Genomic DNA, 21,312 nt, shown 5'->3' on the forward strand with positions numbered 1-21,312 from the left:
CGGTGCGGTGGCATTCTCCGCCCCCAAAGAGCGGGTGGGACCGGTTGTGAAGACATTGTAGGACAAGGAACTCTGGGCCTGGCTGGTATAGGGCCGTCCTGACTTCCTATGGCTGGAAAGCAAGGAAAGGCAGGCCACGGAGTGGGAGGAGATATTTCCGACAAATACTGCTGGAACAGGCAAAGGACTCCTACAAATTAAGAAGGAAAATCCGGTGAAAGAATGGGTAAATGACTTGGGCAGAAATCCAAATGACAGATAAATCTTTATTTTTTGATTGAAAAGATGCTTAATTCATTAATAATCAGAAGAGGCCAACTTAAAACCATCCGGGATATCTATCACTCCATACTCCTCAGATGAGCGTAAGTCAAAATGAGATATATCCCCCAGGGCAGGGGAGGATGCGGAGCAAGGAACCCTCGTGCGCTACAGATGGGAGTGTGAAGTGGCGAGGCTCCTTTGGAAAATAGTTCAAGGTTAGCTGGGATGTACGTATCCTGTGATAAACCAATTTCACTTATAGGTACCTACCTCTCAAACTTCTGTGCACCCAAACTGAAAACGACTGTCCTTCAACCGTAGAACGGTTAATTAAAATGTGTTCTTCCGTCCTCTAGCTTACTATGTAACAGTGACAATGAATTAAATGCGGCAACAACACAGAGGGACTTTTAAAAGTCTGTCGGACTCCTGGTTTCAGCTCAGGTCGTGATCTCAGAGCTGTGAGATGTGGGGGGCTCCCTGATCACTGAGGAAGTCTGCTTCTGTTTTCTTTCCCTCTCCCTTTGCCTGTCCTCTCTGCTTGCGCTGTCTCTCTCTCCGAAATAAAGAAATCTTTTAAAAAATGTTGAGGAAAAAACTCCTTAATATACACATTGTATGATTTTTTAATATAAAAATTACAAACAGGAAAATTTAAATTGTCCTGTATTTATGGATGTACAGTTAATGGAGAAAACTGAAAAGAAGTAGTGATTCTCATAAAGATAGGACCGTGGTTGGGGGGGGTGGCACGTTGGCACAGTGTTTGTGAGATTGCTGTTCCTGACTTAATGCTAGTTACATAGATACTCATTTTATAATAGTTCATTAAGTTTATTTACACTTATATAAATGTATATAGAATATTTAATATTAAAAAGCCTTTAAAGAAGAGTAAAAAGGGATGTCTGGATGGCTCAGTTGTTAAGCATCTGCCTTCAGCTCAGGTCATGATCCCAGGGTCCTGGGATGGAGCCCCACATCGGCTCCCTGCTTAGCAGGAAGCCTGCTTTCCTTTTCCCACTGCCCCTGCTGTCTGTCTGTCTGTCTGTCTGTCTCTCTCTGTCAGATAAATAAAATCTTTAAAAAAAGAGAGAGAGTAAAAAAAAAAAGTGTTGGGAATTATATTCACATTAACATAGCATTAAAACCACAAGTAGATTTGAATAACTACTGTAAAGAGCTAAGAATGATTCCAGTTGCCTCATTCATGACGGGAAACAGAGAATTGGAAAATATCTTTACTACTCAATTTTACTCTTTTTTATTCTGCTTTTTATTCGAGTTGGATATTTTATTTTTTTAAAAGATCTTATTTATTTATTTAACAGAGATCACAAGTAGGCAGAGAGGCAGGCAGAGAGGGGGAAGCAGGCTCCCCACTGAGCAGAGAGCCCGATGCAGGGCTTGATCCCAGGACCCTGAGATCATGACCTGAGCTGAAGGCAGAGGCTTTAATTCACTGAGCCACCCAGGCACCCCTGGAGTTGGATCTTTTAAAAAAGAAACTTCTTTGACAGCAGCTACCTTGTCTTATGAATATACAATGGAACCTCACTTAAGAAAGGAAAGCAAGGTAGCCAAAGACAGTGGGGGTATTCTGCCCAGCACGTGATACAAAGTAACATCAGAGCCACTGCAAATGTGCCAACCAACCCCAAGCAGAAGGCTTTGTTCCCCAGAGCAGCTTCTGGAATATGTGAGGGAGTGGTTGCTGAGTCATTCCCTTGTCCCCCTCCTCTTCTGCTGGTCTGTGGGAACAGATGCTTTGGTTCTTCAGACTCATCAGGCGCTTTTGCACTCTCCAGAAGAGATTTTGTCCTGCTTTTCTACAAATGATGCTTCCTGTGTGATTCAGGAATCTACCAGTCCAGCAGCTACTTTCAGAGACTGGTCACACACAGATGAACACCCTGACCTTGATTTTCTTCCTCCCTCCTCTGGAATGGCTCTCCTGATTATTCTGATTTAAAGTAACTAAAGGCTCAAAGAATAGTCACAGGCAGCCGTCACGGTCCAGTCAGAAGACACACCAAATTACTGGAACAGAAACCGCACGCGAAGATTTATGAACTGAAACTCTGAAAGGCAAGCAGGCGTATTGCCTGGAAGGAAGCAACCACCAGCCCTGTTTCTAGGAGAACCCTAGGAAGAGTTTGGAATTATTAACCATGCCAAGCTTGGAGGAGGGGATGGGAGTGGGCATCCAGGTCTCCAAGGAGGAGATAGAAAGCTGATGAAGGCCGGTGTCTGAAAAGGGACCATAAGGCTGTTTCTGGAGACTTGGGAAAACTGGAAATTAACTGCTTTTACTGAAACAAAGAGGGAGCAAAGGCGGAGCAGTTCCTTTTCCGTTTTCCAGCCTTGCGGTCTCCCTGTAGTGCCCCCTACTGGTAGGCTCGACAGGGAGCCGGCGGGAGAACGGTGGTTAGGAGGGCTTGTCCCAGTATCACAGCGGACTTTGTGAGTGTATTTGAAGCTGAGAGACCTGGTTTAATAAGCAGCACAGCAATTTTCTCTTCTTCACAACTCCAAAGAATGAACACATACAAGCAAAGCCATAAAGGGCATCGTTTCTATCAGCCATTATGGCAATCATAATGATAAATTTATGCATAAGTAAAATAAAAATAAATAAAATAAATTAAAATAAAGCTGTCAGCCTGACCCAATGAGAAACACAAGTAAACAAAAAATCAGCACAGGTAGGTTAGTAATGCTGGACTGATTTGAATCCTTCTCCGTCCTCTCTCCATCTACCCTTCAGCTCCCTACTTCTCACTTCCCCGTTCTTATACTGTTCTGGTGCTCTGCTAGCAAAGTCCTTTCCTCCGCTAGTTTTCGCCTCCCGGACTGCTACTCAGTCTCTGAGACCTCACTGAGCTTCATCCTGTACAGGGAGAATTTTCAAGGAGTTCCCCCAGGGGGCAGTTTTGTCCATCAGGGGATGTCAGCAGCATCTATAGACACTTTTTCATTGTCAAGACTTTGGGGAGGGGCTAGTGGCATCTACTGGGTAGAGGTCAGGGATGGTGCCAGACATCCTAGGAGTGAGTAGGGCAGTCTCCACTGCCAAAAAACCACTCAGTTCCAATGTTAATAGTGTTCAGGTTGACAAACCCCATGCTAGACTAATGGCCCTTGGTCTGTGGCCCCAAGGTACCAAGTGCACGCTTCCATCATTATGCATGCACAGCTGTGGTAGTGTATTACTGATGAGTTACTAGTTAATGATTCTGTCACCTTCCTACTCTATGATGAGCTTCCAGAGAGCAAGCACTAGCAGTGAGCTCAACACTCAGTAGCTGCTCAGTAATGGTGAAAAACCACAATACCCTTACATGTAATGTAGCCTTTGGATGGAGGGTAGATAAATGTAGCCCTATTAGACCTATTAATAGAGGTATTACTCTTATTTGGCACATAACTAGGATGATGAGATAGATAATTTAAGCCCAGGATACGCTCAAGAACAAAAAACAATTGCTATTGTTATTAACAGATATAAGCCGAAATTTCCACAGGTTGCTAGGAAGTGTGGTCATTCTATGTGTAACTCTAACAAGTTGCATCATCTGGTTCCTTTCCATATATGTTAAATTCGAAGCAACTTAGAAGAGGGTAAGGAACGGCATCCTGAGGACAGAGAGAAGGGTCACTGCCCACAAGTGAAGAGACAGAAGTGTCCCCAAAATAAGAGATATTCAGAAAAACAAAGCACCTTGTGGTGGTTTGCCAGAGACAACAGGTATCCAATTAGCGGAAAACCCTATGTGAAAATCAGGGTATGACAGCAAACACAAGGGTTAATTTCCATAATGATTAGCTTTAAAAAACTCTTACAGAGCAGATCAGTTTAGTAAATGTGAGTAGAAAGCTAAACATCTTGCAGTATATTTTACAAGGAATTTTCCCTCCAAATATTAAAATGTTTAAAATTTCAAGGGGGCAAACCCTTAATTCTCTGCCCACCTCCAGAGTTTATTTAGAATGACTCATCAAGAATTCCAGAGGACTGACATTGTAATATCTGTGTGTTTATAGAGACAGTGCAATTCAGCCAATAGAAATACAGAAATACAGATGCTGTTCCAGAAGATCAAGTCGAGGGCTCAGGATCCTAGAGGGGGGATTCTGCCTGGTTGGAACCAGAGGCTTTAGGGATGAGATGATCCTATAGGGTGGTTTTTTTTGAATACAGAGCAACAAATCATCAGCGAAGGCCTTTTCTCTTTTTCTTTTTCTTTCTTAAAAATAATTCAAAAAAATTTTTCAAAAGATTTTATTTGACAGAGAAAGAGATCACAAGTAGGCAGAGAGGCTGGCAGAGAGAGAGAGAGGGGAAAGCAGGCTCCCTGCTGAGCAGAGAACCCAATGCCCCCAGGACCCCAGGACCCTGGGATCATGACCCTAGCTGAAGGCAGAGGCTTTAACCCACTGAGCCACCCAGGCACCCCTCTCAAACATTTTTTAATTATATTTTTTATTATGAACATTTAAAAACACATACAACAGTAGAGAGCAAAGGATAACGAACATATATGTAGCCCTGGCCCAGCCTCAACAAAGATCGACATGTGAGCAGTCTTCTTTTTTTTTTTTTTTTTAAGTTATGAACTTTTTTTTTTTAAGTTTGTATTTATTTGTGTGTGTGTGTGTGTGTGTGTGTGTGTGTGTGTGTGTGTGAAAGAGAGAGAGAGAGAGAGAGAGATTACAAGCAGGGGGAGCAAAAGGCAGAGAGAGAAACAGGCTCCCCATAAGCAGGGAGCCCTATGCAGGGCTTAATCCCAGGACTCTGGGATCATGACCTGAGCTGAAGGCAGACACTGAACTGACTGAGCCACCCCAGGCGTCCCGAACAGTCTTGTTTCTCAACACACTATGCTTGATTCCCCAAATTATTTAAAGGCAAATCTGAGCTGTCATATGATTTTATCTGTAAGGTATCTATAAGGGATCATTTTTAAATAACTGCAATTATCACATTTAAATGACCACATTTAAAATAAAATTATCACATTTAAAATAAAGTTAATGACTCCTTAGTATCATTTAGTACTGAGCCAGTGTTCAGACTTAGACTGACTTCCAAATATCTTTTCAGAGTGGGTAGATTTGAATCAGGATTCAAAGAAGTTCTACAAAGTAATTCTTTTTTAAATAACAGTTTTGAGATATAATTCACATAACACACAATGATGTAAAAATACATCATTCACTAGTTTTGCAACCATCACAACTATCTAATTCCAGAATATCTGTCCCCCACCAAACCCACACCAGTTAGCAGTCATCTCTCATTCCCCTGATCTCTCAGCCAGTGGCAACCACTGATCTACTCTGTCTTTATGGATTTGCCTATGCTGGGTATTTCATATAAATGGAATCAGAGAGTATTTGGTTTGTGTGTGAATGTGTGCGCGTGTGTGTTTTGCTTCTTTCACTTTCCATAATGTTTTCAGGGTTCATGCATGTTGTGTGTATCAGGATTTCATTCCTTTTTATTGCCGAATTATATTCCATTTATGAATATACCACGTTTTATTTATTTACTGAATTTTAACCTTTTAAAAAAAGTTTTTATTTATGCATATGAGACAGAAAGAGAGCGAGCGAGCCCATGAGCAGGACAGAGAGGTAGAGGGAGAGGGAGGAGCAGACTCCACACTGAGCAGAGAAAGAGCCTGATACAGAGCTCGGTCGATCCCAGGACCCAAAGATCATGACCTGAGTGGAAGGCAGACACTTAGCTCATACAGGTGATAATTTTTGTTAGTTTTTAGATTAGTTGTATTTTAAAAATCGAATCCAATATGTATATAGTTCTAACCTAACCCCTTTCTCAGAGTAAAGGAATATATATACTCTCTTTTGTACTTGGCTCTTTTCTTATTCAATAGTATAACCTGGAGATGACTCTATAGAAATATACAGTGAACCACTTATCATTCCTTTGCATACTTGTATAATACTCCACTGTGTGTCCAATCAGTTCCCCGTTGATACACACGTGAGTTATTATAGATGGTGCTGCAATAAATAGCTATGCTATATTTGGTCTTTGCCCTGATACCTGGCACAGAACTCCTAAAACACTTGTAATGTCATGACTAGTCAGGGTGATGGGAGCATCTTTTTTTCTAGTATTTGGTCTCTGTCCCAGGTTCCTGAAACAAGAGCTGCTAAAACCCTTGAAAGATCCTTAGCAATAGGGCTGAGAGTATCTTTTGTTATTCATAATAAACCCCTTTCAGGCACGTCTGAGTTTATGCTACTGAGGTGACTCTAGATGGGCCCGTAGAGAGCTTCAGGATGGCAGCTCTTTGTCAGAGGAACCAAGCATGTGATGTGAGGGTTGGAACTTTCTGCCCCATCTCTCAAACTTGGGATAGAGTTATTCACCAGTGGCCAATGACTTAGTCTTGCATACTTAATGGAGCCTCTATTTAAAAAAAAAAAAAAAAAACCCTAATAATGGTGCTCAGGGAGCTTCTGGGTTGGTGAATGCAACCATGTGCTAGAAGGGTAATGCAGGCCAACTCCACAGGGATTGAAGCTCCTGGGCTTGGGGACTCTTCCAGAGCTCTCCATGTGCCTCTTCATCTGGCTAGTCATCTGTATCACTTATAATATCCTTTACAATAAACTAGGAATAGTAAGTAAAGTGTTTCTCTGCATTCTGTAGGCTGTTGTAGAGAATTATCAAACCTGAGGAGGGGGACCTGTGAATCCATGTCTTATAGCTAGCTGGTCAGTCAGAAGTATAGGTGCCTGCAGCTTGTGATTGACATCTGAAGTGGGGACAGTGTTGGGGGACTGAGCCATTAACCTGTGGGTTTGGGGCTACCTCCAGGTGGTTAGGGTCAGAATTGAATAGAATTGGTGGACACCCAGCTAGCTTCCAGAGAGTTGGAAAACTGGTTGGTGCGAAGGAAAAAAGCCACACATTTATTGTCTGAAGTCTTGTGAGTAAAAAACGATCTGTAAAAGCCCTGTACATATGTCAAATTGTGATTTTGTTGTTTACCTTTGGGTTTGATTTCTAAAAGTAGGATTGTTGGATTGAGAAGTTAGTGCTCATGGTAATTTTGCTAGATTTTGACCAATTCCCCTTCCTAGAGGCTGTATTAATTCACATCCCAACTAGCAACATATGAGGGAGCTTGCTTCCCTACAATGTGGCCAACAAAGCATGCTGTGAAATGCTTGACTTTTTGCCAGTATAATGGAGAAGAAATAATATTTCAGTGTTGTTTTAATTTTGCATTTCCCTTATGTAAGAGTCATTTTATATATTTAAGAATAATTTGCCTTTTTTTGTGGAATGGTTTTTTTTTCTTAATTTCTCTCTCTCTTTTTTTTAAATTGAAGTATAATTAACATAGTGTTCTATCAGTTTCAGATGTACAATATAGTGGTTCCACAATTTTCTTTTTATTTCCCTAAATCTAACTCTTTCTGGTATAATTTGTAAATATTCTTTCCCAACATTATGTAGCCAAATTTATGTAGTCAAATTTATCAATCTTTTATCCCCGCCCTCCTTACTTCTGAATTTTGAGTAATTTTGAGGGAACTTTCTTCCACTTGGAGGTGTAGAACAATCAGCCTGTGTTTGTTTTCTTTTAGTATTTCTATGGTTTCATTTTGTACATTTCAGTCTTGCATATGTTTGGGTTTTATTTCTGGTTTATGATGTGAGCAATACTTTTGATTTTACCTTTTTTTCTGCATGGATGCCAGTTAGTAAAATGTTTATCTTTTTCTACTGATATGAGATACTGTCTTTATTACATGTGACATTTTTATTTGATAGTTAGTATTCAAACCTATTCCTATAATTGCTACTGATTTATTATGAGATGAGGTGGCCATGTTCACCAAAAGTCTTCAGTGTCACTAGGTCATTCTGTGAGTCTGTCTTTAATAGTAGTCCCTTTGTGCTCTGTTAGCTTTAAAGTTAAAATTCTCCCTCTTGAGTTATGGGGCTGCTCTCAGGAAAGAAACCCAGACTCTGTGGTCTCCACACCATTGCCTCAAACTAGTACAGGGAGAGAAGAGTCTCAGGTAGAAAAGAAAAAATACTTATTACGTATCTAATGCTGGTCTAGACACTTTGTATTATTTCTTCTCAATCCTTACACTAATCCTGTGGGAGGAGAATTGTTGTCCTCACTTTACAGATAAGGAAATCAAAGATACAAGGGGTTAATAATGACCAAAACCAAACTACCACAGTTTAGGAATAAGGAATTGGGGGCAGCAAAAAAAAAGCACTTCTCTCATTTTAAGGAGAAATATTTGTTCTATGTTTCTCTCCAGTAAAGGGAACAATTCAATTTAAAAATCTGATCTGGATAACTGAGGCTTAGTCTCCCTTAAACCACACAGGAAAACACAGGATTTAGTATTTTTCTAAGACACCGTTTTTATTTCACAAATTGGGACCCAATTCGAAAGAGGCATCCTGTCTTTTTCTTTTTCTTCCTTTTTTTAAAGATTTTATCTATCTATCTATCTATCTATTTATTTATTTATTTATTTATTTATTTGACAGAGACCACAAGTAGGCAGAGAGGCAGGCAGAGAGAGAGAGAGAGAGGGAAGCAGGCTCCCCGCAGAGCAGAGAGCCCGATGTGGGGCTCGATCCCAGGACTCTGGGAACATGACCTGAGCTGAAGACAGAGGCTTTAACCCACTGAGCTACCCAGGCACCCTCTTTTTCATTTTTTATTAAGATTTTGTTTATTTATTTGAGAGATAGCACACAAGTCGAAGGGAGGGAAGGGGGAGACGAAGAGGGAGAAACAGAGTCTTTGCTGAGCAGGGATCCCAATGCGGGGCTCGATCCCAGACCTCTAGATCACTACCTAAACCGAAGGCAGACACTTAACCAGCTGAGCCATGCTGGAGCCCTGAGGTGTGTCCTGTCTTCATGAAAAATTGTGACCTGTTGTTTCATGGCTTTGCAGAAGACCTGGCAGAATTATTTTCTTCTTTAAAATGTCTACACAGGGTGTGCTCACAAAGTTAGCCCTCTACATTTAGGCAAGATCTCTACCCCCCTTTCCCCTTTTTAGATCAACTGTGAGAAAATCTGGGGAGAATATAAGTTTCTGCTGCCTTATTTTCGTTTGCCTCTATCTGAAAATCAGATGTAGAGCAGAAAAGGTAGGGAAAAATCCACATATTCACCAGGTCTAGAGTAATGACCCGTGATGAGAAATTCGCTCATGAATGCATCCCAGGAAGGAAGAGGGCTCTCTCTTAGAAGGTGTAACGTTGTAAAAATAGAACTTCATCTCATCTAGATCAAAACCCCATGATAAATACAGCAAATTACCATGACCTCAACCAGGGGAAGTAGCAGGACATTATGTTGTTAGGCTATATTAGTGGACTCGTGAATGATTGGCAGTTCAAACCATCTTTTTCATCTGCAGGGACCCTCACTACTTGATATGTGCTCGGTCTGTTGGGTCGTATAATTTTTGCCCTCTATTATGTTTATCTAATGGTAGATGGCACAGATGATGCTTGGAGCCAGAAAATTGGGTCTGGGTTGTTGTTGTTTTTAAATCATCCTGAGAAAGTAATATAAGCATCCTTTGACTCAGTTCCCCAAAAGTAAGAAGGATCATGAAACGGAAATTTCTCTGTTCTTTAGCTCCCTCTTCCGATGAACAAGAAGATGTGAGGATGAAATGCTCTCTTGGGGATTAAAATTATATGGTAAGGAGAGAAGCAGAATCCTGTTTTGGTCTTCTTAGGCGCCAAGATATCAAGTTTCTAATCCCCATTATCTTACTAATTAGTTATGTGGCTTTCAATGGCCCATGGAAACCTTTCTGGTCTCAGTTCCCTCATCTATAATACAAAAGAATTGCTCTAAGTCAGTGGTTCCCAAATTGCGTTTGTTAGGACACTAAGGTTTCATAAAACAACTGTTTCAGAGTCCAAAAGATGCTCTATTTTGGAGTGTGACTTAACATCAGGTCCATCTGGTTTAAATAGCAATGTGGGTTAACAAGAAGTTCTGAATATTCATCAGCTTGACAAAATCATCAGAGATCGCATGTCATTTTGTTCCTTTTCTATGCCCTTCTGACCATGTTGGCTCAGATTCCTTGATGGGCTTACAAGGGCCATAGCAGTTCCAAGCATCTCTCACAGTTATGACAACATTTTAGGGGAAGGAAGATGATTTCATTCTGAGTATCTCTTTTTATCATCAAGAAACATCTTTCTTGGGGCACCTGGGTGGCTCAGTGGGTTCAGCCTCTGCCTTTGGCTCAGGTCATGGTCTCAGGGTCCTGGGATGGAGCCCCGCATTGGGCTCTCTGCTCAGCAGGGGGCCTGCTTCCTCCTCTCTCTCTCTCTGCCTGCCTCTCTGCCTACTTGTGATCTCTCTCCCTTTGTCAAATAAATAAAATCTTTAAAAAATAAAAGAAAGAAACATCTTTCTTGGAGTGCTTGGATGGCTCCGTCAGTTAAGAGTCTGACTCTTGATTTTAGCTTGGGTCACGATCTCAAGAGTCCTGAGATGAAGCTGCATGTTGGGTTCTGCCCTGAGTGTGAAGCCTGCTAAGATTCTCTCTCTTTGTCTCCCTCTCAACCCCCCTCTCATGTGCACATACACATGTGCTTTCTTCCCCACTCTCTCTCTTTAAAAAAAAAAAAAAGGAACATTTTTTTCCCAGAACCCCTCTGCGAACTTCCGCTTATGTCCCCAAAATTTAATGTTTGCAGCATACACTGACCTCTAACAAGGGGAATGGGACCATGACTAGTTCAGACCAACCATGACTTCTCTTTTTGTTTGGAGATGAGTTTCACCTACCCTAAAAGCACAGGACTACATTTTATGGGAACAGAGTCACAGATCCCTTAGTAAGGAGGAAGACAGTGGCAAATGGCCACTGGTGGGTTGGGAGAGCATTATGAATTGCTCTAGGTGGGTAAGTCTGAGCTTTGCTGGGTTGGATAAAACAAGAGATTCCTTTATATGAAGATTTGTCAGAGCCAGGGCTATGCTAATGTGTATCACCTCTATGGGGAGATGCAATATTCAGCATTTTTCAAACTTATTTGAGCCCAGAAAGCTTTCATTTTCCTGTCTTCCCTCTGCTCTTTGCCAGATTTAAATTGAGCATATTATTCCCAATTCAGCTTTAACGAGAGTACATCTGCTTCAGCTATGTTTTGAAAAATTTTGGTTTATGCTCTAGCAAGGCACCCTTACCTATTGGAATCACTCAAGAAGCTTAAAAAAAAAAAAAAATACAGATCCCAAACTCCATCTTTGGGTCTGCTGAGGCCAATCTCTGGGGACAAACTTGGGAATCCCAGTTTTATGAAGTCCTCTCAGGCGAAGCCTGCGTTCTGCTTTGCGTGATGCTATAACATTGGCACCTTGGTTCAGCTTCTTGTGTAAAAAACACCTGAGCAAGGGAAGCATTTGCAGGAAGCATTCTTGGGGAGGATTGTCTGCAAATACTGACTTAGAGTAGCACGGTACTGTGGCAGCGTTAAGCAGCCATGACGAGCACCATCTCTGAAGTGAAGCTCTTCTTCTCTCTGGACCGTTTTCAGAATACCAATGGCTTGGTGCATGCTTTCTGCTTCAGAGCTGCTGTGAAACTGTATAAATTGCATGTGTGATCTTGATGTCAGGTTAAAACTCTTAAAAATCAGGACCTCTGGCTAACACCTCACTTTCCTCTCTACTGGAACAATTCAGTCCTAAAGCCGTTGGGTAGAGGATAGCTAAGGAGGGGTCCATGGTGGTGCTGGGGATGAAGCTGTGGGGGCTGAGAGAGGGGTGTCCCCTAGGAAGCCCCTAGGAGGGCTGCCCAGCATGGGTGTCTGAGCCTGAGTGGGTGGGGAGGGTGGCCATGTAGTCCTGTGTGACTAGGGCTTCCATATGGTGCGGTGACCTGGTGTGTGGGGTCAGAACCCAAGCTTGGTGAGAAAAGCATCCCTCTGCTGGGATGGGGGCACAGCGTGTGGAGTCAGAACTTGCACAGGAAGAGAGGATGTGCTCCTGGAGAATCGGATGCTAGCAGAGCTGGGAGACCACAGGGATACAGGGCATTGAGCGAATAAGTAAATAGGTTAAGGATAATGAAACTGGGTTTCTCAGAAAAGTGCCTGGGTGGCTCAGTCATTAAATGTCTGCCTTCGGCTCAGGTCATGATCTCAAGGTCCTGGGATCGAGTCCCGCATCGGGCTCTCTGCTCCATGGGGAGCTTGCTTCTCCCTCTCCCACTCCCCCTGCTTGTGTTCCCTCTCTCCCTCTCTCTCTGTTAAATAAATAAATACAAAAATTTTTTTTAAAAAGTACATGAATCTCTTAAAAAATACATATAGCAAGGAAGAAAGCTAGAATAAACCCATGGTTGTGGGGTGCTTTGGTGGCTCAGTCAGTTAAGTGTCTGCCTTCAGCTCAGGTCATGATCCCAGGGTCCTGGGATTGAGCCCCGCATCGGGCTCCCTGCTCAGTAGGGAGCCTGCTTCTCCTCTGCCTCTGCTCCCTGCTCCTGATCTCTCCCTCTCTCTCCTTCACACTCACTCTCTCTCTCAAATAAGTAACTAAAATCTTTAAAATAAAAACCAAAAAACATGGTTTTAAATAGATTTAAATATATACGTACACACATAGACACGTATATCCATATATTAGTTGACTCTTGAACACCGAGAGCTTGGGGCCAACCTCCCACCCAGTCAAAACTGCTGTATGACTTTTTGACTCCCCCCCCCCCCCCAAATGTAATTACGAATAGCCTACTATGGCCCGGAAGACTTACTGATAACACAAACCATCAATCAACATATATTATGTATATGCGTGTTCTAGGTGGTAGGTACCGTCCCCTTACAATAATGCTGGGGAAAAGCCAACATTATTAAGAGAATCAAAAGGAAGAGAAAATACACTTACAGTACTGAACATATATTTATTGAAAAAACAATCCACCTGCAGGGAGGCTGGGCCAGGACAGAGGTGGTGGCAGTGATGGCCTGGCCCCTGGATGATGGTGTTTTGCAGCCTGGTGGGCCGTGGGCCGTGCGCAGTGGCAACAACCTGGGGGTACAGGACAGCTGTCCCCCTCTGCCTGCAGGGGCAACATTGCCCATGGTGATGGGCAGCTGTGACCACATCTGAGCCCGCCAGCCTCCTGATGGTGACGGGGTTAGGGTGCTGCATGGGGAGGGGTTCGTGCCCTACCTGGGAGGCCACCCTAGCACCAGCAGGGAACCCAACTCATGGAGGACTTGAAGGGGAGGGATCCAGGGTTTCAGGGGGCTGCTGAGGGCCTCTGTGGGTCATCCGGGGTACTCTCAGGGCAGAAGGTGTGACCTTTACACCGGTTGCCTTCAATTTGGAGACTGGGACAGGCCGTTGTGAAGAATACCCTCTGGCGTTTGCTGTCAATTCTTAAAAGCAAAAACTGTGTATAAGTGGACTCAGCAGTTCAAACCCAAGTTGTTCAAGGGTCAAGTATATGCACACTTTGTGATACATCCCCTAGCTCTAACTACTAAGATGACTTGAGGCCAGTGATACCCCAAAAGCAATGCACACACATAGCTCCTGGGTTTTGGCTTCTAAATGTCATTTTCCACTAAAAGGAACCAGGGATCCTTGGAGAAATGGCTCATTACAGGGCTGGGGCAGGAAGAGGAGCCTGGGATATTTTGTACCAGAAAGGAAGAAAGTGCTCAAAGATTAAGGATAAGAAGGACACAAAAGCCTGTTTCTGCCATTTGATCACCCCATTAGCGAGAGATTAGTAACAGATTATAACCCAATGAGTGAGCTGACACAGTAACAGATTGTAACTCATTGAATAACAGGAAACTGTGAGTCCATACAGATAGAAATAAAGGAGTAACTTGGAAGTTTGATGAGGAACAGGAGATCTGCATGTTTTTAAAGCATCTCTGCACAAAATACCAGCTTATAAAGGAGGAAAGAGGAACTTCGCAGTGGGGAAGACTGGCAGACAGCCCCTTAATCAAGGGATCAAAGTGAACATCAGTGAAGGGGAAAATAAACCCCAAAGGGGTAGCCAAAACATCAGTTCTGTGACAGTCCCATCAGAGTTTTGTAACCTGAATCTAACCCTGAAGAAACGATCAGACAAAGGCCAACTGTGGGAGAGTTGACAAAATCACTAGGTTGCAATCTTCAAGGCTATCCCAATGTCCTGAATGTGCAGGAAAGACTGAGGAACAGTTCCAAACTGAAATAGACTAAAATTAAATGTGTGATTCTCAACCGGGCCTCCTCCTCCCTTCAGGGTAGGATGTTCCCTGATCTCCAAGGCTTTGGAGAATGTTCCTGCTCTGAAGTAGTGTCAGGCGTAATGGTTCTTCTGTTTTCTTTCTCTTCTTTTCTTTTCTTCTCTTTTCTCTTTTTTAAACTATGAAGCTTTTGTGTCCATGGTCCAGTCCTCATTTCGTGGCTCTCACCCCAGAAGCAGATCTCTATAGGAAGACACTGTCTTGCATCACACTCAAAGTCTATTTTTCATGTGACAGTAATTATGCACCTTCCCATAGGCTGCTCCACTGTGATGATGCGGTCGCCCCCCAAAATCATATTTTCTATTGCAGGGAGCACTACACAATGGTCTCTGGTATATGAGTGGGCTCTTCTTTCAATTTTGAATTTTGTGCATTTTCCTTCCTCTTTGTTTTTGCTTCTGAGTACAACTGTGTGATGTAGTTCATGTAGCTCTTAGAGTGGAAACCTGAAAGAAAAACATGTCAAAGATGACCATTTCTTTTGAACAATACTGCACCCATTTTTGAGACACTTGGCATGTGGCATTTTTGGGCTCATAGGCTAATGGCTTAAAAAATCAAATCTGAAATTCATGCATATCATAAATGGCCTGAACACATTGTTACAGGCTAATTTTTTTTAATCTTCTTACATAAATATACTAATAAACCTGAAATAAAATATATAGACATTTCTGCTATAAAAAATCTGGGGGGAAAAACCCCCCTACATTGTATTTAGCAAATTTCATACTAAAATTAGCAGGACTTATGGGAAACATAGGGTTGGGGCAGACTACTCAGAGCCCAGGTAACTCTATACACAGAGGCAGGAGACAGCTCCAGAGGATGTCTTTTAAGTGAGTAAAAACAGGGAAGTTGAGATGCTGGGCTGGAGGGAGCTCAGGGAAGGGGGCCGGAAGTGCAGGTTGGGGCCCAGCCCAGGAGGAAGTACCACCTCCCACAGTCCGTGGCCAGCCCCTGGGGATGGACCTTCCTGGGAAGGGAAGCTTGAGCAAAGGTAGCCCTTTTCAACTTTCTTAAAAGTTGAGATGCAAAGGCTTTTTCTGCCTTTTCAGCAGCTGAGCGAAGGGCTTTTCTTTCCCTTCTAAAAGTTACCGTTCTATACTCACTGTTTTGGTTCCCCTGGCTTAAGAAAACTGGCAGAAGAAACAATCCAACTAACACATCATACTGACAAAATTCTCCTACTCGCCATTTGAGGACAAGAACACTGATGTTCTAGAAACATGTGCAATGCAACAGACCCTCTGCGCCTCGCACACACTTCCCACTTTCCCCTCCCCGCCCCAGTTCTCACGATCTGCCCTCTGTTCCCCTGTTCCAGCTAATACGGTGATTCTTTCCATTTCACACCTTACTAAGTCAAAACAAAAAAAAAGGGCAGAGGTGTTGCGATGGGCCAGCTTCCTATAAAAACCTCAGTGAAACCAGTAGAAACTCGCAGCCAAGCTCTTCTGCACAGCTCGCACCTCTCAGTGGGTGGTGTAAGTTCCTTTGCAGTGGAGGAACCAAAATGGCTGAAGGAAAGGTAGAAGGTTCTTGCTTTCCTGTAGTACCAGCTGCGCTCTACTAGATCTTTGTCAAGAATGCACACATACACGCGTGTGTACACACGTGTGCACACACAGTCTCCTTTAGAAACCCTTCCCTTCACTTTCTTTACATACTTCGCTTGGGAAACTACCATGGAGTGATTTAAAAGACCCAAAACATGTCTGTTTGACTCAGTTAAGCCTTGTGTTCACTTAGTCAACACAAATGTATCAAACCTTCCATTTGCTTCAGGCCCTGTGTGAGAATCTGGGGACATAACATAGATAAAACCCTGCTACTCACCACCTGAGGACGACTGTGGTAGCTAAAACAATACATCAGAAATGACCAGATGGTATGGGGTGTGGAAAATGCTGGATGGTTAAGATGTATGAAAGATACCCAGAACACAAGAGGGACATATACGCCCAAGATGTGCCTTTGTCTGACAACGAGAACTCAGGGGTAGCTTCCCACAGGGGCATGTCTGAAGCCATAGGAACTTAAGGGTCGCTAGTTCTTATTTTTGGGAGATACACTTATGTTCTACAAGATGATTTAGGCTGATGGACTTTCTAGTGCTAAAATCAGACTTTGATTTTTGCCCTCCTCCTTAAAGGCAACAAATTAATGAACCTCATTTTTCAAATCGGAGGTCATGTTGTTGACTTACCTTGGCACTTTTTCTCTTGGGATGATGTTTCTTCATTATTTGACCTTGATCTGTAACTTTCTAGAGTGTGTTCTGAGATTTCGTTTTCTGCAAGAAAAGAAAATGAGGTTATTAATTTCGGGTGCCCCAGACATCCCTTATATGTACAAATGTACGGTTGAATAGCATGATCCCTCTGTCTACACAGCAGTGGACTCCCCACTCCCCCTCCTATGCCTCATGTCCTCATTCGTTCTGAGAATTGTTTTTGTTTTGTGCTCTGATTCCTACAGGCACTGCGCTAGGCTGTGTAAGAGTTCCAGAAATCAGATGACCACAGATTAGAATCAAATATTGTTCTTTGGGATGGAACCATTCCAGTGGCCCTTAAAGAGCTTATGGGGCCAACACATTAATGGGGGATTTTGAAACAATACTGTGGCATTTGCCTATTGTGTAGGTATAGCTGAAAAGCCAGACACTGTTTCTAGGTCTATTTATGATGAAATTTAGTCCAGTTGAATATGTGGGGAGAATGACATCAAACTAGGAGAAGTTGTATTTTGAACAGGACGAGAGCCATTCAAAGGGGTAGTATTTTGCCTTGGGACATACTGAGTTCTCTGCTACTGGAGGTATTGGAGTCATTTGTGGCTAAGGCAACAATGTTGGCAACTAGAATGCAAACCACACGTGTAATTCTAAGTTTTCTAGTGGCCATGCTCCAAGGGCAAAAAGAAGCAGGTGAAACTAATTTAATAATATATTTCATTTACCTAGTAGATCCAATATATTATTATTAGATGCACTGTATTCGTGTGTGTGTGTGTGTGTGTGTGTGTGTGTGTTGAGCTTTCGAAGTTGGGTGTGTATTCTATCCTTTCAGCCCCTCTCAAAAGCGACTGGCCACATTTCAAGGGTTCAGGAGCCACATTGTGGCCACTGCACGGACCAGCATAAGTCTGAATAATCACTTAGAATTAGGAGGGGATTTAATCCTGGTCCACACAGAAGGAATGCATTGAGTATGCATTCTGGATAACTTCTAAGGTCCCTTCCAGCTCTGGTATGTGTTGAATCTATGCATTTTAATAGGGTACCTTCCATGCTACGTAAATTATCTATCTATCTATCTATCTATATAGATATATACATATGGTGTCTGATGATAACTTCTTAATCGGAAAGCTTGGGAAACGTTACTCACATAGTATGGTTGACGGAGGCTGAATACATTCTTGCAAAGTTAGAACAGAATCAGCACAGTCTATATTCCCCCTTCGACTGGCCACCCCTAGAATGTGAACTCCTTGTGGGGCGGGGGTGGGGGGGACCTGGTCTCTCCTGTTGACAGACATATCACCCTCATGCCTGGCACACTAGAGGGGCTCAGTGAATGCTTTCTGAATGAGTGAATGAGTTTTCTACTGGGGATCCTTTGGTGACTAGAAGCTTTTATAACTTAATGTCAATTCCGGGAGCGACTCTGAAATCTCTGGGTTACACACTCTTTGGTTACAGCCCCTGGAGATTCACATCCTGTATTTACTGCAAAACCAGCCAGTGCTTATTTGAACGACAGCATGTATCAAACAGGCTGTGCGGCATCGGACAGAAAAGCTTTAGTTGCCAGAATGTCCTCTGTCCTTGCCCCATGTCGCAGCGCCCCCGAGTGCCTCGTCGGGTCCTCTGCCTCTCACCTCTCTTCCACACCACGTGCGCTTTCCGGAGCTTCATTATGAAGAGCTGGACAATGATGAAGAGTATGAAGATGAGGAAGGACACAAGGGTGAGCAGCAGGATGCCGTTTTTCCTCCGCATCACCCCCACGTACTGAAGACTGGCTTCTATACGGGAAACAAAAGGAATTTAGACAGTTCAAGGTTGGTTGGTTTTTGTCACTGCAGGATTTGCATGATTCTTTCAAAGTGTAGCGTCAGCTGAAGGCGACTCGGGTAAAAAGACAGAGCTTTACCCTGAAGGGAAAGAGATTCGTATTATTTATTCTCCGAAAACAGGGCAACAGGTGCACAAACAAAGCAATTCTGTGAGATGATTTGAAAAATGCTCTTAAGTTATATAGATTTCAAAGCTGTGATGTTTCGTTTCTGGAGAAAATACGCAAGAATATTGACTTAGATTATAATCAGGGGACTTAAATGAGCTATAAGGAATGATTTCTTAGCAAGGTGTGGTTAAGCACAGGAGAGGTTGTTAAGGAGTGTGGAAAACTATGCAAATAAAACAAAATCCGTGAATGTTGGCTAGGTTAAATGTCGTCCTACATGAAGGGCTTTGGACATAAATTAGGTGAGGTCTTTAAGATCTTTCTAAACCTCACTTTCTGATTCTATGGGCTCTAGTTTTTCCCAGATGTCCTGACCCCCTCTCAGCCAACAAGTAGTTAAGGAGGACTAGCTAGTGTCGAACATCGTGTTTGGGCCTCCAAAAGGCATGGTTCCTGTGCTTTTGGGGTAGTTCTCTCTCTATGGAAACAAATACATGAATCAACAGATGTCAGAAATCTGCCAAATTCTAGATCCCTAGATCAAATTCTAGATCAATGGCATCATCAGAGGCTGGAGTGGTCCCTGAGTTAGTCAGGAAAGTTCTCAGTGAAGATCTTGGCCTTGAAAGAAGGGTAAGGAGAAGCAAGATGAACCCCTTTCTTTCTTCAGGGGCAGTTCAGGTCATCGAGGGCAGGACAGTCAAAAAGGGATGATATTGTCAGAGAAAAATGTGTGTTCTTGTTGGGGCCTAAGAGACAAGACTGCAGAAACAGAGGATGGAGGCCGTTTGGTGGAGGCATTGAGGCTCCTGCTCTGTGTGGTAGATCGGGGAGCCACAGATGTTTTCTGAACAGAAGTGTGAAGAATGCAATGGGGTGTTTTGAACATAGTCCTAAAAATGGACCACAAGAGGAGAAACTGAAGTCCTAGAACTTTGTACAGGAGCTGATGAGGGTCTGGACCAACGGTGGCAGTGATGGTCCACAAGATTCTGGAAGAAGAGACTCAAAAGTCCTTGGAGATGGACTGATTTTCTATGTGTTTGTGTGTACACACATCCATAGGAATGGAGGATGACCTCAAGGTTTGGGGACTCTGTGATCATCTGGATGAGGTGATTTTGTGGGAAAAGGTGCTGTTTGGTTTTTGGTGATGTTAAATTCGAGGAGATGGCAGAAAATCCAGCAACAGGGATGTAGAAGGTGAAATGAAACAGGGATTACTTCTCAGGAGAATGTTCTGGAAGTATAAATATGGAGCTTTCCTGCCTGGTGGCAACAGGAACAACCTTGGGAATGGGTAAATTCATTGAGAATTAAGGGAAGGGGCACCTGGGTGGCTCAGTGGGTTAAGCGTCTGCCTTTGGCTCAGGTCATGATCTCAGGGTCCTGGGATCGAGCCCCGCATTGGGCTCTCTGCTTAGCAGCAAGTCTGCTTCCCCCCTCTCTGCCTGCCTCTCTGCTTACTTGTGATCTCTCTCTCTCTCTCTCTGTCAAATAAATAAATAGAATCTTCAAAAAAAAAAAAAAAGAATTAAGGGAAAAAATCAAGGATAGAGAAGTCAAGTCAGAAGTGTATCCACATAAAAGAAGCCAGAGGAGGAAGGGAAGTTCTCTGACGGATATGTAGAAGGAGTGGTTAGCAAAAAGTCACAGACCCAGGCAGAGTACGTCAAGGAAGCCAGGGCGGCAACTATGTTAAGGAACAAGGGATTGATTTACCAATAGAAAGGTCAAGAAAATGGGGACTGAAAAAGGCCATTGGATTTACTGATGAAGAGGTTAAAATGTCAAGTGTTTATTCTAAATGCTGTGGGGGATGCTTACCAGTGGCCAAGGCACGGTCTTCAGCGGGTTGTTCTTTCTCTTCCTTGTCACTCTCTGTTATACTGGAATCTTCCATTACTGCAACTAAGTCGGAAGAAATTAAGACATGAAATATACATGTAACGGTATATGAATAGTGTGTATATTTACACAGCCATCCCGAAGCAGCTTTGGAAACCAAATTAAGTTGTTCTTCTTAAAAAACCAAAACCAAACAAAAACAACAAGAAGACCATTTTTGAACTACTGACGTCTTCCAGAAATAGTTGCAAATGGCTCATTTCGCCTCAATGTTAGTTAACTGCACGCCAGCTCTAGGCTCAACCCCAAACACAGCACTCTGTGGGTTCCTCACCACAGCTCTGAACAGAGACTTAGAGAAGCTAAGTACATTGTCTGACATCACGGAGCTAGTGAGTGATGGAGCCAACACTGAAATTCAGAACTCAAAATGTAAACCACTGTTTTACACCTGCTTCCTGAATCAGGCCTCTTAGTGAGAAGGGCTTCAGAATAGCACAAGAGCAACACCGGGATGCTGAAGATTGGGACCCCAAGCCTTGTGGCAAGAAAACATAACAGCCTGGGAAACAATGATTTCTATATTGAAAAATAGGCTCTCTTGTCCTTCAAACCTCTGCTTGCCCCCTCCACCCCCCCACCCCCCCCCCCCCCTTCATCTCACCGCACCCTCCCAACCCAGACCACACCA

The 21,312-nt window shown here is 43.1% G+C and overlaps 1 protein-coding gene across 1 annotated transcript in view; it reads right to left on the minus strand.

Moving 5' to 3' along the window:
• Positions 1 to 13,208: 13,208 nt before the first annotated feature.
• The window catches only part of CRTAM (cytotoxic and regulatory T cell molecule), a 28,063-nt gene continuing 19,959 nt past the window's right edge, over positions 13,209 to 21,312 (minus strand). Inside the window, exons 7-10 of the mRNA XM_059415012.1 lie at positions 20,601 to 20,684; positions 18,466 to 18,612; positions 16,787 to 16,873; positions 13,209 to 15,023 (exon numbers count right to left, since the gene is read on the minus strand). Of these exons, the coding sequence (XP_059270995.1) occupies positions 14,893 to 15,023; positions 16,787 to 16,873; positions 18,466 to 18,612; positions 20,601 to 20,684 (449 nt within the window). The 3' untranslated portion in view covers positions 13,209 to 14,892. The remainder of the gene's footprint in view (positions 15,024 to 16,786; positions 16,874 to 18,465; positions 18,613 to 20,600; positions 20,685 to 21,312) is intronic.

This window comes from Mustela nigripes, chromosome 1 (assembly GCF_022355385.1).
Source record: "Mustela nigripes isolate SB6536 chromosome 1, MUSNIG.SB6536, whole genome shotgun sequence".
Lineage (NCBI taxonomy): Eukaryota > Metazoa > Chordata > Mammalia > Carnivora > Mustelidae > Mustela > Mustela nigripes.